Genomic DNA, 15,093 nt, shown 5'->3' with positions numbered 1-15,093 from the left:
AAGCTGAATCTCAGGAGCAGGATTTGGTTGCCTAAGCGTAAGTGCTTCATGTCATCTTAGACCCTGTGGATCCTATCTGACCTCATTTGCCATGCTAGGAAGGTGCAGACCTCCTTCAAGACCTCCATTATCTCTGACAGCCCACTGAAGAGCTTCTAGATACCCCAAAATATCTCAAAAGCTCAGGCTATTGTATTGCACCATCAGTGTCTACATGAGAGGTAGATAGAAATTTCTATTTTATATATGTAACTCAGATCATCTTTCCCAAGCAGGCAGCTTGCTGCTCAAAGCCTCCAAAAGAAATTAGAAGTTTCTTCAGAGTGCTTGGAAGCAAGGCAAAATGAAAGGGATCCAACCTGCTACCTGAGAGACCTTGAATAGAAGGGAGCACCCAACTTATTCCTCTTATAAAGTAGTAAAGGGAATGTCCATCACATACAAAAAGGATTAAAGTAAAAGTAGTAAACTGAGCAACAACCCCAAATCACATTGTTGCTGTCAACAATGTCCACATCACATCATGGTTTCACTTGAGCACTGCACTTCCATTTCTCCAGGGCTGTGCAGAGTGTGCAAGTCACGGCAGTGACTATGTTGAAGACTGCTAAGCCTTGATCTGAAGCAGGTTTTGTGGACTCAGCCCTGAGCCACATTCCTAACTTTGGAGACAGAGCAGGAACTCATAATTGACACCCTCACTCTACCCTCTGGAATTGCAGAAACAATGGAAACCCATGATTTTTTCCCCCTTTTCACCAACCTATGTGGTTCCCTTCCACCCGGCACTGCAGGGTCCCCAGTCCGTCTTCTACCTGAATAGGGTAGCTGTGGAGAGACAAAGGACTTTGCTGAGCCTTGGGAGCAAAAAGCGCAAGATACAATGAGAATCATCTAACCAAGAAAAGACGTGGGCTTATACATCTAAGCTAGTCACGCTTGGCTCCCTTTAGAAACAAGGGAGAGAAACAGGTGAGATGGGAGAAGAACAACCCATCTCCCCACTGATGATCAAGAGTTCAGCAGCTTAGGAGGATGCCTCCCAGCAACACACAGTGCTCCAGCTTGGCCCCTTTACCCTTGTTTCCAGAAGCTGAACCTGTTGGTGACCTTCTAAACCCCTATTTGAAATAAAAGCTGAGCAGAGACAAATCTGGGCACAGGGTGAGGGTGAATAGGAGGACAAAAGTGTTTCCCCCCTACTTGCTCCTCTGCATGTCCCTAATCTGTAAGAAGGAGCAGGTAGCAATTAAACCAGATATGCTGGCATTACATCAGCCTTCTGGAGCCATGGAATGATACAAGTCCCATCATCAACTCACATTTACATTTAAGTCCCCCCTCCTGGGAGCCAGGAGGAATTTTACAGTGCAATAAGAGGGCCCACTGAGGACCCCAGGAGCCTTAGCACTGACTTCTGCAGGAGCAAGTTTTTCCCCTGGTTCCCTGAAAAAGCAGCCTCCCTCTTTTCCAGGGCTCACAGGCACTGTGAGAAGTACATCAGTCATAAAAGAAATGCTGCTGCAGAGCCCATGGCTTTTTCTGTAATTCAGCAGGGTGCAAAAGCCAGCAGCCTAAAGCGTCTTCTACAACTTGCAGAAGACGGGGATACATTACTACCAATAAATGAACAGTGCCAGGGCCCAGGCACCAGAGCTTATCTGCCTATGCTGTTAAATTTTTAGAGCTCTGCTTGCTCAGTTTAGGCTGAGGTCAGCTAATCTACCTTTCAAATCAGTGCCTATGTATGACTGAAGACAATGCATTGCCCAGGGTCAATAGACAGCTAGGAAATGGCTACCTTGTTTTGGAGTCTAAAGAATTGAATAAAACAGATGTGGCCAGGGCATAGCATATCATCCCTGGGCCAAAGAACAGCCCCTGGCCCTGCCTGGTTATGGCTAGAGCCACAAAGAGCCAGCAACCCTCATCCACCCCTGTCACGGACCATATGGTCAACTCCCCATGGGCTCTCTCCATCTTAAGCTGAAGCAGAACAACTTCTCCAAAAGCCAAAATCTTTTGTGCACAAGTTGTGCTGAGCCCTGGTACCAACACAAACCAAAAGTAAGCCAAGAACTAACATGCTTCCAGCTCGCCTGTCAGCAAAAGAGCAGACACTGGTCCATCCGTCTCCTTCTGCCGTAAGGATGGCTGGTCTAGGCAAAAAAAACCAAGAAAGATGCATTATGATACAACAAAGTTTCAGGAATGAAATCCTGATCCTGTTAAAATCAGCAGCCAATATTTTCAAATGGGACAGGAATTTCCCCACACTTGTATCTAGCATGTGTTAACCTCCTAGAAAACTAGACAAACCCTAATCTCTCCTATCTTAGCCTGCAAAGTACGTTCCCCAAATGCTGCAGGAACTGGACCTCTGTAAAGATTGTGGCAGGACCACCTCTCAGACAGCTAGTTCTGAACGACCTGATGCCTCCTCCCTGTAGAGAAGGGTTGGTAGTCTGAGACCCAGGAGGACCATCCTCGCCCTCACCTCCCAGAAGAAGCAGGGAGCTCATACAGCCATACTGCTTCAAGGCACAGCTGAGGCTTTTCTTTATTTCGCTGAGGAAAGACACTACAAACAACCTCTGCTGGGAATCATCCAAGCTCCTAATAGCAAATCCAAGTATTCCCACCTTAAAGAAACAATATGGCAAGAGACAACTTCCACAGGAGAGGAGAAATCAGGTGGGAGCAATGAATTCACAGTAATTAGCATAATAAGCAAAAGGTGGCAATGCTTATCTGAGAATTAAGAGGCAATTAAGGAAAATATGTAATTAAAACCTGTAATGCAAACACTGTGACCCATGCTTCAGAGTGTAGTTTTATGAGGTTTTAAGAAAAGAGTTTGCTTTTATTAATACAGCTTGCTGATACTGAGAAGGCTTTCCTTTTAGGGATGAATAAAAAAAATTCAGTGCTTTTAAATGTTTGGTTCAGCATCACTGGACCATTGCATCCCATACAATGCACAGAAAGCATGCAGAACACACGGCAAAGTATAAAAACCATTCTCTTTTTTGCTCCAAATCCTGAATCAGTGTGACTGAGTGACAGACTGCTCAAGTCCAAGTCCCCACCTGGTACATATTTACGAGCACACCAAAAATGGGCAAAGTATTCATGTGAAGCTACAATGTGAACCTGTCTGGTATGCTAAGATTTTGAGGCCATTTCCTTTTTAGTGATAGTGAGGTTAAGCTGTAAATGAGTAATCTAGCAATCGAGCATGCAGGCACATCCAACCTGCAGTCAGACAGAGCAGCCTTTCTTCCCACTGATCAAAGGTTTCATAGTTCCACTAGAGGCAGGTAAAACAATAATTAATATCAAGCAAAGGACACTAATATGCATCCAGTGAAAAAAAATGTGGGGCCGATAAACGGGTGCAGATGGTGTGGCAGGAATCTGCGCTGGACTTTCATTCATGCTAGCAGACAGTTTAGTTCCTTGGCAAGGGACATTTCCATCCAGCCCGAGAAGTAGTTAAAAAGCATCTAGTGGCCAAATATCTGCTGCTGCAATTAAAATTCTCACTACTGAGAACACACACCTTCCCTAGCTGCTGAAATGGTCCTTAAAATGCCAGCACAGTAACTATAGATTAATAGTTTATCTTTAAAATACTCACCCGGGCTTATTCCTTCACTGCCGTTGACACAAGTGTAAGGTAAATAACTCAGTAGTATCTGAGAACACTTCCATATATATGGAAATATATATGACAGATGACAGGTCAGCATTCATGCTCATTTTGGATTCACTGTGCTTAAAGTGCTGCTGGCCTGAAGTAAATTTCTAAAATCTACCTGCTTTGTTCTGTTGCATGTAACCATAGAAGCAGCAGAAAATAAAAATCAAACCTTTCTTGAGAACAAGGAAGTGACCAGAGAGGGTTTAAAGCAGTGAACAACAAAGCCTTTTGTCTCAAAATACTGCTTTGTCTTCAGCCTCACCAGAGCATCTGTTTCAAATTAATAGTTTTTCTAAAAATGCAAATGGAAGGGAAAATTTATTTAACTTTTAGACTCTGACATTATTTTAATTAGTTAAATTTTAATTTACTAGCCAAAATAAAATCTACAGCAACCAGACGCAATTACAGTACAATTCACACTGAGCTGTGATTGACTGTGCTGCCAGTAAACAAACCAACTAGCTTAATGGACCAGTTGCAATTAGATTAACAAAGTTTGCTGGAGCCCAACTCATGAGCTGCAATAAACCACAAAGGAAGTAAATGGCAATTCCGGGCCAACTGGTTGCAATTTATTGCTGTCAAGGAGGCTGATGGAAGAAATGCCAATTTACAGGGACTGGGTCAGATAGCAGCCTATCTATAATTACCCATCAATATAATCCACATTGAAGTCCAGGGTCTCGTATCTTCCAGTAATTGTCTTCCCATAAATCTCTATTAAATTTCCTGTTTAAAAGGAAATGGAAATTGAAGGGAGTCTTTTAAAAGCAGAGAATTTATTTGCAGATTTTGTGAGCCAAACAAAAGAAGTTCTTGGTGTTTGCAAATCTTGCAGAGAGGTGCCTAACTGGTTGCATTGATGGCTACTCTCAGCTTCTACCATAGTTGAAGGTGACTTTGCACTTAATTCACTTTTTCCAAAACACACGTCTTTGTTTCACACAAAAAAAAGATTCCTGATTTTTTAGCAGATCTCTAGTATTTGTACTGAGAAGACATTTTCCTCAACTCTTTTGTTAACTAAACCCCACATTCTAACCAAATTCCACTGCAGAACCTCATGAGGCAGCCAAAATGACATCATCTGTACACTAGACAGGGTCAAGGTCTAAAGAAGGACCTCAGCATATATGTGGCCAACTGAATCACCCCCAACACTCCCTTGACCACACAGGGTGACAGCTTGGTGTCCTAAGGTGTCTTAAATTGTTTGAGGCACCGTATCCTCCCACTGTAGCTCCAGAAGGGAAGGAATCTTTCTGGTTCTGTGTCACATCTACCTGCTCCATGCAGGTCTTTCATGCTCCAGGACATCTCAAATAGCACTAAACACTTAGTGTTGCTCTCATGGTCTTCACTGACTACACTGGGAGGTCAAACATCCAGCTAACACATCGAAACCTCCATGCAGGCACCCTAAAATAAGGCATGAGAATCTGGAGCTGAACTGCAACCTAAAAATAATTGGAAATGAGGGATGGACTTAGTTTTAGGAGCATCTATGTGATCTAATCATCCATGTATCTCTCTGCACTCTTGAGAGACCTAAATGCTTTGATTAATCTTGACTTTGGAAATCAGCATTTCAATTTTCTCTAAAGAAGCCTACAAATACAAACAGAATAGAAGCAGGGGGGAAAGACTTCCATACACCAGTCTGTTCAAACCAAAACCAGTGACTGTCTTCTCATGTAACTTTAAAAACCCCATTAACCAAGAGGTCTGTATGGCATTACATTATCATCACCTAATAGCTAATTCTTCTTAAAACTATTACTAAATATATAGGTCAGATGACTCAAGAGTTGAGACTGGTTAGACCTATCCATCTGCTGAACAACATCTCTCTACTCGGGCAGTGGAAAACAAGTACCAAATAACCTGGTCACCTTGTTTTACACACTTCTCTTGTACCCAGTGCTGTAGACTCTCTCCCCTCATGCAAACCCATTTTCCTGTTCAGCATGAGCTTGGACATTAAGTTCTGGAGGTGCCCATTTTAATCCCCAGCAAGACAGATCCCTCATAAGGAGAAAGACAGTATGGAACATCAAATAATAATTAAAGTGGGCTCCAGCTTAAAGAAAGGTCCCGTACCTGGGATGCCAGATGGTGGACTAATTTGATAAACCACAGGTGTCTGCGCAGCAGAGAACTGCAAAGAGAAATTTGTAGTTAAACGGCAGTCATTTTCACAGCAGTCCAACAAGATCTGATTATGCATTGCTCACAACACAGTTGGCAACCGCATTTCGGAGACTCACACTTGAGATTTGATCTTTGAAGCAGAGTCCTGCTCTGAGAAGGAAGTACAAATATCCCCTTCTTGCCCCCTCTGCACTCAGAGTATGGCTTACTACTATTTTTACATCCCCTTTTGTGCCCAAATTGTCTGCGCTGGCTTGAGTTAATTCCAGAAGATAGTTTAATACACTATAAAATTTCTAAGCCATGCTTTATATGAAATTAAGACCTCCATTTTATCTTGCATTTCTTCCCAATAGTATACTCTTAAAAACTATTTCTACATGACAGAAGTGAAATACTTCAGCTAGCCTTTAGCAAGCTTGTCGGGTACCCTAAAGCAGTGTAGCAAAGAAAATGCTTGTATCGGCCCATCTTAATTCAGTATAATACATCAGGTTTTGGGAAAGTGCTACCTTGGCCTCTGAGGGAACAGCAAGGAAATACTGGAAATCTGCTACAGAGTACTATTTTTTACTTAAACAGAGTCCAAGAAGGAACATAGGGATTGTGCTTTGAAGCAAGCCTCTCGGAAGATGGGGAACACACAGGGACCCTTTCCAAGTGGAGGAAGGTCATCATCGACCTCCCAAAGTAGCTGAGACACACAGATACCTGATGCAGCACATGCTTTGGCTGCATTTTCAACAAGTAGAGCAGCCCTTTTGCCCCTTTTCTCCAGTTGACTCTAAAAATCTGTGAGACTTTTTAACCAAAATTACTTTAGAAATTTTTTGCCTAGGCTGATACCAATCCTATTCAAATGGCATTGTGCATGGGAGCGCTACTCATCTGTCAAGTGGCCAGAGGCACACATAGTCCTCCACATGCTGTTAACTCACACGGAACCAGTATTTTCTGTAAATGTCCCTGTCCCTCCCTGGAAGATGGTAAACCAAACAGGACAAATAAACAGACGGCTTCAGCAGATAAAAAAGTGCCTTATGTCCAAATCGAGCATCTGGATCCCAGGACTAAAGGAAATAAAAAGGCAGTGGAAACCCTTTGGAAGTGTTTAAACAATTCCTGCTATGGATAAGGAGTTGTCTCCAGCACACTCAGTATTATCCAGTGCTGGGTTAGCTGCATATCATCTTGTAACAAGCTGATCTAGCTGAGACAGTATGGTCTGGTGTCAGTGGGAACGTACCTGGACAGGCAATAAAAGAGCTGGATATCTTGGGAAAGCCAAAAGGAGAGTTATGGAAGGGGAAGGTGGGCTCTTGGACTACGGCTATATGAGTAAATAAAATAACTTGGAACCTGCTATTTAGAATAGTAGAATTCTTTAGGTTGGAAAAGACCTTTAAGATCATTGAGCCCAACCGTAAACCTCACACTGCCAAGTCCACCACTAAACCATGTCCCTGAGCACCACATCTACACGTCTTTTAAATACCTCCAAGGATGGTGACTCCACCACTTCCTTGGGCAGCCTGTTCCAGTGCTTGACAACCCTTTTGGTGAAAAAATTTTTCCTAATATCCAAACTAAACCTCACCTGGTGCAACTTGAGGCTTTTTTTCTCGTCCTGTCACTTGTTACCTGGGAGAAGGGACCGACCCCCACCTCACTACAACCTCCTTGCATGTAGTTGTACAGAGTGATCAGATCTCCCCTCAGCCTCCTTTTCTGCAGGCTGAACAACCCCAGTTCCTTCAGCCGCTCCTCTTTGTGCTCTAGACCCTTCACCAGCTTTGCTGCCCTTCTTTGGACACGCTCATCTTCCCCACCTTCTCTTTGAGCCCTGTCCTGTCCTCACTTGCACTTATGGAGGCTGCTGTCAGCCCAGTAAATAGCATAAAAAGCTCATTTGCTGAATCAAAGACACCATTGCATAAGTTGGGGTTTTTTTCCAGGCTTTCCTTGAACCCCATTCCCTTTCAAAACTCAGTCTTTGCCTTCCCTCCTCCTTATGGTCATCTTAAAAACAAATGAGTAGCCACAAACTCCTTCCAGTGATGGCTGCTTCTAAGAAGCAAAGACAACATCATGCCATACTCTGGGCTGAAGCGGAGAAAGAAGCTAAAACCAGCATGAAAGCTAGGGCCACTAGCTGACACAAGTCTTCTGAGCTGTTCAGACTTGTTGCTGCCTGCAGCGGGCTTTTTCAATCTAATGTGAAGGCAAAATTAATTTTTAATACGCATAGCTCCCAGGTCCCAGTCCCAAAACAAAGACACACATTGTGTTTTATTTAGCTTGGAATGTGCCTCATTAACAGCATCCCCTGGTGATTTTTCATCAACTCTCTAAGCTAGCTGAACCACCCAAGGACTCTTCGGCTTTAATGTGCAATTTACTGAAAACGCTGGGCTTTCTTGCTCGATACTCAAAGTTAGCACACAGAGGTGGGACGTGCCTTCTGAACGCACCAGGCATCATTCCGAAGCACACAGCCATGGCTGAGGATTCTGCTCTGCAAGAGATCCTGACACCATCATCGTTAACATTGCCATACCCAACGACCTCCTGAGACAATGTGCTTTGACATTGAGAGCCAAAGGGAAAATACTGGTCTGGGCGGGAGTAACGAGCTCTCAAAATGACTGAGCAACAGATATGAAATCACAGCTGAGGTCTGAGCTTTTCAAATCTTGCTCATCTTAGGTGTGGAGAACTGTCCTAGACCTGAAGAGATGTCCTTTCCTGGAACCAGCTGTGTCCATGGGAAGTGTGCTTGTCCACGGTTACCTGTCAGTGCAGACTGTTAGCTGCCACCCTGCAGCTTGGACACTAACACCAGAAGCAGCCAGCATAGGGTCTTCTGACACAATAGGGTCTTCTGACCGCGTGGCTTAAGTGCAGAGACAAACTAACTTGTACCCAGACTTTTGATTCGGGAAAAACTTAGGTCACCTAATCTATCCAGTGTCAGACCGATGAGCACCTCAATGCACCTAGTTTTAAGAAGGAGGATCTTAACTTATTGTTCTGACATGCAATCAGACACAGAGAATATGAGAGATAATATTTCAACATATTCCGTGTGCTACTATGAAGTTTGACTCCCTCTGAGACCTTGAATTCTTTATCATCACTTCTATACTTGGTGGTTACCTTAAAAGTATAGTTTTCTTTCTCCACCTCAGTCAGGTTGTTAATCACACATCCTTTAAAGATTACCTCCACATAGTACAAACCCTCCTGGTGTGAAGACCTAGGTGGAAGAAAATGTGTTATATTATTTTTATACTGATTGAGTTTATTTTTTAGGAAATGCCAGGTCCTTCACAGGGTCTCCATTCTTAGCAGATCCACCAAGGCTTCAATAGAGCAAAGCAAATTTACACTATGAACCCAAACTTTGCACATATGAACCCAAACTCTAAAACTACAATTTAAAAGAAATGTGGAGGCACAGCAAGAAATTACAGTTAAGTGCAGAAGGTGATAGGACTACATCAAAAGTCTATCCAAATTGTACGTTAATGCAAAACAGACATGCTCATTAGACATGCTCAGATAATAATTGTTGTTCATTAGTATTAAAATAACCCAGGGCTGCCTGGATCTACAGGGCATCTTGATCCTGGTTTATAAATTAATGCTGCATCCTTAATGCACACGGTTTCTCAGCACAGCATTCAGCAGATTTAACTCCCAGCCAAATCATAGCAGCAAGAGATGGAAGAGCCCCATTAGGGTCACGCTTACAGCCTCTTGAGACATCCCTAGTCTTCCAGTCAAACAATCTTCTTTAAAGTTATGACAGGATGGAAAGGAGGGACCTTAGATTGCCCAGATGGTGCTTGAAACCATATTTGTTTCCCTCTCTACTCGTAACCTCTATGATCTTGGGCAGGACACCAAAGGCTGGTAAAATCCACCCCCCAAGGTTTTCTTGGGAGTTCTGCATCTAAGAATTAGATATCTACAAGTCTTTGAGGATCCAAGTCCAGCCTCTACAAGATGCCTCACTGACTCTCATGCTAGCTAGCCTAGTGCTTCAGTAAGTTGAAGCAAGGACAAATGAAACACAGCTTAGGAGGTGCTCAGGTGCAGCCACAGTAGCAGCCATAGGAATTCCTTAAACTCACAAACTGCCTGTACAGACACTGAAAGAAAAGGAGAATCCTGCCAGACAAATGGAAAGGTCTCACCCGCACTATAGTCATGGATCATACCTTGTTCTGCATCTTACAGAGGGTAAGTCAAAATACAGAGGAGAGACATCACATGGCAACCTGGGCAGGTCTGGATTCACCAGGAACACCTCCAGGTGGGACGCGCTGGCTGAAGAGACACGTTCTAGCTGGTGGGATGTTGAGCCTAAGTAATCAAAGTCAACCAGAAGAGCTCCGTGAGGACAGGATCACTCGCATTCAGTCACACATGTCAAACATTTTTCAATGTGCAGCCCAGCTTCTCTTTAGCAGCAATGCTTAGAGCCCTTAATCAGGCTTTTTTAAAGCATGTTTGTGTAATTTCATATTGTTGTGGTTTAACCCCAGCTGGCAACTAAGAACCATGCAGCCGCTCACTTACTCCCCTTCCGGTGGTATGGGGGAAAGAATCGGAAGGGTAAAAATGAGTAAACTCGTGGGTTGACATAAAAACAGTTTAATAATTAAAAAGAAATAATAATAATTGTAAAAGAGATAAAAAAATAATGAAGACAGTGGAAAATCGAGCCCAAGAAAGACAAGAGATGCAAATGAAAACAATTGCTCACCACCAACCAAAGTCCAGCCAGTCCCAAGCAGCAGCCTCCCTGCCAACCTCCCCCCTAGTTTTATTGCTGAGCATGACGTCCTGTGGTCTGGAATATCCCTTTGGGCAGTTGGGATCAGCTGCCCCAGCTGTGTCCTCTCCCCACTTTTTGTGCACCTCCAACTTACTTGCTGGCAGGGCAGCGTGAGGAGCAGAAAAGACCTCGATGCTGTGTAAGCACTGGTCAGCAATAACTAAAACATCCCTGTGTTACCAACACTGTTTTCAGCACAAATCCAAAACACAGCCCCATACCAGCTATTATGAAGAAAATTAACTCTATCCCAGCCAAATCCACTACACATATTAAGACCAAGTTCATCCCACCATGCAGCTGCATGGATTTTTTTTGCCTCTAATACAGTATTTGGTCTCTCCTACATGTATTCTACTGTGAAGAATGCGTTATTGGGAGTTTGACTTGCCTGATGTCTTGCATAGTTTTCCTGACAGGACATCAGGTTGGCTTGTGCTGTAAGATGGATCAGCTTACCCCATTTCTTTAGAGTCAGCTGCCCAAAGGATCAAAGACTTTTAATCTTCAGAAAGTCAAGCTTTATCTGAACATAAACTAGCATGCTTAACTTTTGTAACATAGTCAAATACAACTAGAAATGAAGGCAGCTACAAATAACTCTCCCTTTGCTCACAACCTTCAATGGTGGTTCCCAGCCCACAGACTCACTCTAAATGACATCAGTGGTTTCTCAATTTGCAGCAAACTGTACTTTTCCTCCCGGTCCCAGGAAGGTTTTTCCCCTTGCCCAAAGGCCTGGCTGTCTGTTCCCCCCTCCAAAAAAAGAGACTGTGCTCAAAATGTGAATTCCCAGCTGTGACTGTCTCTGCCTGCCACACAGTGCTGTTGGGGAAACATCTCCCTTGAAGACCTGAGCTTCCTTTCTTCCCTCCATTTCATCATGTCTATGGGAATGCACAAAATTCAGACAAATAAGACTAATACCATTCATCATAGTTATAAATGAATGTCAGAACTTGAGCAGCCAAACCAAACGTACAACTGGCTTAGAAACCAACTAGCTTCCCAATGAATCAATATTCAGCACTGTGGAAAATCAGGCCTAGCTTTGTACAGCTGTTTGGGGGCCCAAATGAGCATGGCATAGCAATTTCTGTGTTTTTTACTCAGGTCTTGCGTTTATCATTAGTGTTTTTAAAGCTTCAGCACCACAGGACCTATGAACAGAGGAGATTTTCAGTTTTTCTTCAAAAAAAAGGTGGCAGAGAAGAAATTTCCAGCCCTATGTCTGCAAAAATGAGGTAAAAATCTGATTTTTTTTTGCTTAGAAGGAACTTAAGCAACCATCATGAACAGCTTATGAAGTAATAATTTCAAGTAGATTTCATGCTGTGGATGCCACAACCCATGGCTCTGTTGCTTAGGGTTTGTCACTCCAACCACAAATCTCAGAACGGAGCTGATTCTGTGATTCACTTTGTCGTGTGCTTCGTCAGAGTTTAAAACTCACCATCCAGAGTAATAGTAATCCACGTTCCTCCAGCGACACTGCCCTCTCTGGGCTTAATGAGCAATCCTGTGGCTGTCACTGCAAAAACAACCCAGCTACATCAGGTTGAAGTGTAATGCAAACATCTAAAAGATGTCATTTGGGACAAGACATAGTAGTCTGACAGCTGTTCTCCTGTGATCCCACTCTTCACCTCATTTCTCCTTCTCAGGCATCCACATTAGTGGTATTGCTCATCCTTTTTTCCCCAACTGTCTTCCCTATGTAATAGTCCTGCATCCCCTCAGAGGGGTTTGATATCTTCAGGACTTGATGAACTAAGCTATAATCTGAGCCTCCTGTCCTCCTCAAGAATTAAAATAAAGGTGATAAACCTCATGGTTATTCCTCCAGCTCTGAAGGAAATTGTTTACTGACTTCTGTACATTCTCCCAGACTTAGGGCTGCCCACAGAATATATCATTTTCTGGCTCCAAGACAGCCTGTCCAGCTTTTTCTTGCCAAAGTCCTTAGGAAAGAAACACAGGCCTGGAAACACAGTCCTGCTTCATGAAATTGTCACCTGTAACTTGCTATGCAATGCCTTTCAGAAAGGCACCAAATTCTCAAGATAATTTAAGATTTATTTTGGGGACTCTCATCCTCTGAAGCTAATAGAGATGAACCAGTGTCTGGCTTCTGGTTTTTTTTGTAGTCAATGATCAGAATTTTTCAGAAGTCCTTTTGCAGTAATATCCAGTTTCCTGTTTAGCATTTTGGGAGACTTCCAACTTAGCTGAGCATGAATGCAATCTCACCGAACACCAGTATCGATCACTGAAGCCAAATATTGGACCCTCTTGTATCATGATCTTTTAATATAAACATGCAAACAGGGATATGACTATCATCAAGCGAATGAAAACAAGCATGAGAGGAACCGAGCTAGAACAGGGAAAATTAACAATGAATCCAGAAATCTCCACTGGCTATGGAAATGATGCCATGAAAAGCCACTGATAAGGGTAGAGTCAATATCCCATAATATTCAACACCTTTTAGAGATGCTTCTACATGTCTCACAGCCAGCCTGTATCCACCCCAGTGGCACTGGATTTTACTGGTGTTGTATGGCCAGTGTGGTTGGAGACAACACCTCTCTGTCACCCACCTGCAAAGAGTGTCAGCTCAGCACTCAGGAAGGATGATGTCCAAGGGTTCATCTTGAACTTTGGATGGGGATTTCACAAGAGTCTGGCTCCAGGATCATGGCTTGGGGCCTTAGGACCTTCCCTGGAGCCTAAAACAAGCTCCATCTGTAGTCTGTCTTCACACTGCACACCTGTGGGAGCAATGGTCTGTGTTAGAGCAGAGCAGATGGACTGCAATGTGGAATCACAGAGAAAACACTGATTCACCTCTCACACAGTATAAACGATCACTATATTGCAAACCATACTCTTTTTCCTCCCACCCAACAGACCTTTATAGATCATATGCTCCTCTGAGCAGACCACTTTCCAGCCAAGCTCAGGATGAGCTTTCCCCCACTGGGGCCATGTTTCCAGAGACTGACTCTGATTAAGCATTAGGCACAGGTGAACTGGTGAAAGCAGTTACGGGATTTAGAGCCAACGGTGTTAAACTCTCCTAGCTCTGTGCTGCTTCGTGCAAAATTGTTGCATTTATTACATTCAACTAAATCGTGCCACGGTCATTCTCCAGCCCCAAAGCCAAATGGCAGGACCTGGCTATACTATTATGCTCTCTAGCCTTACATAGGTAGCCCCAAACTGGGAATGGCCCATGCTACCTCCTCAGGTGTGCCTAGGAACTGTTTGGAAGAGCACTGGTAGACTTGACCACAACAGCTGTGAACTGTTCTCATAATTTAAGCAAATAAACATTTGAGTCCTTGTAGACTAAGAGGTTCCTTGGTCTTACTTGCTATCATAGCCAGACATATCACACATTCCCTTTATAAGGTCCATGTCAGGAACTGTTCTAACATTTAAAAATATAGACCATCAACTTCTACTGCCTTCACTCTGGGTTTTGTACTAGTATGGAAATAACCATGGCTCAATTTATTTAGCCACATTTTTAAATGAGCAAGAACCTCAAATTCTCACCAGCGAGCACAGAGACTGTTCCCCTTACCAATAATATCTCTTGGTTGTTAAAACTCAGCTCAGACCACAAAAGCCCCAAACAAATCTAAAATCATATGGTAAGAAGCTAATTTAAGATTTTAGGTTGTCATGGTAGGACCTTGTCCTGATTTCAGCTGGGATAGAGTTAATTGTCTTCCTAGTAGCTGGTACAGTGCTGTGTTTTTGAGTTCGGTATGAGAAGAATGTTGATAACACCCTGATGTTTTCACTCGTTGCTAAGTAGTGTTTAGCCTAAAGTCAAGGATTTTTCAGCTTCTCATGCCCAGCCAGCAAGAAGGCTGGAGGGGCACAAGAAGTTGGGAGGGGACACAGCCAGGACAGCTGACCCAAACTGGCCAACAGGGTATTCCAGACCACATGACATCACACCCAGTATGTAAACTGGGGGGAATCACCCCTCAGGAACTAACTGGTTATCAGTCAGCAAGTGGTGAGAAATTGCATTGCGCATCACTTGTATATTCCAATCCTTTTATTATTATTGTCATTTTATCATCATTATTAGTTTCTTCTTTTTTGTTCTATTAAACTGTTCTTATCTCAACCCACAAGTTTTACAGGTTTGGGTTTTTTTCCCAGTTCTCTCCTGGGTGACAGAGGGGAATGAGTGACCAGCTGCGAGGTGTTTAGTTGCGGGCTGGGCTTAAACCGCGACAGACTTAAAGGTCAAAATTCACAATCGCTGTATAAGGCACTTTATAATCAGTAATTCTCAAAGGGATAATCCATGTCCCCCACGCAGAAGAACAAAATGATGCAAAGGCAGACAGCCTTTCACACTCCTGCT

At 43.3% G+C, this 15,093-nt stretch overlaps 1 protein-coding gene across 1 annotated transcript in view; it reads right to left on the bottom strand.

The window, feature by feature from the left end:
* The window catches only part of PKHD1 (PKHD1 ciliary IPT domain containing fibrocystin/polyductin), a 255,192-nt gene extending 241,837 nt beyond the window's left edge, over positions 1–13,355 (bottom strand). The window contains exons 1-8 of the mRNA XM_075049823.1: positions 13,304–13,355; positions 12,154–12,231; positions 10,081–10,225; positions 9,014–9,113; positions 5,807–5,864; positions 4,357–4,435; positions 2,085–2,159; positions 764–828 (exon numbers count right to left, since the gene is read on the bottom strand). Of these exons, the coding sequence (XP_074905924.1) occupies positions 764–828; positions 2,085–2,159; positions 4,357–4,435; positions 5,807–5,864; positions 9,014–9,113; positions 10,081–10,225; positions 12,154–12,231; positions 13,304–13,355 (652 nt within the window). The remainder of the gene's footprint in view (positions 1–763; positions 829–2,084; positions 2,160–4,356; positions 4,436–5,806; positions 5,865–9,013; positions 9,114–10,080; positions 10,226–12,153; positions 12,232–13,303) is intronic.
* Positions 13,356–15,093: the final 1,738 nt, after the last annotated feature.

The sequence above is a fragment of the Buteo buteo genome, chromosome 17 (genome assembly GCF_964188355.1).
Source record: "Buteo buteo chromosome 17, bButBut1.hap1.1, whole genome shotgun sequence".
NCBI lineage: Eukaryota > Metazoa > Chordata > Aves > Accipitriformes > Accipitridae > Buteo > Buteo buteo.
This window is presented reverse-complemented; position numbering and strand designations above follow the sequence as displayed.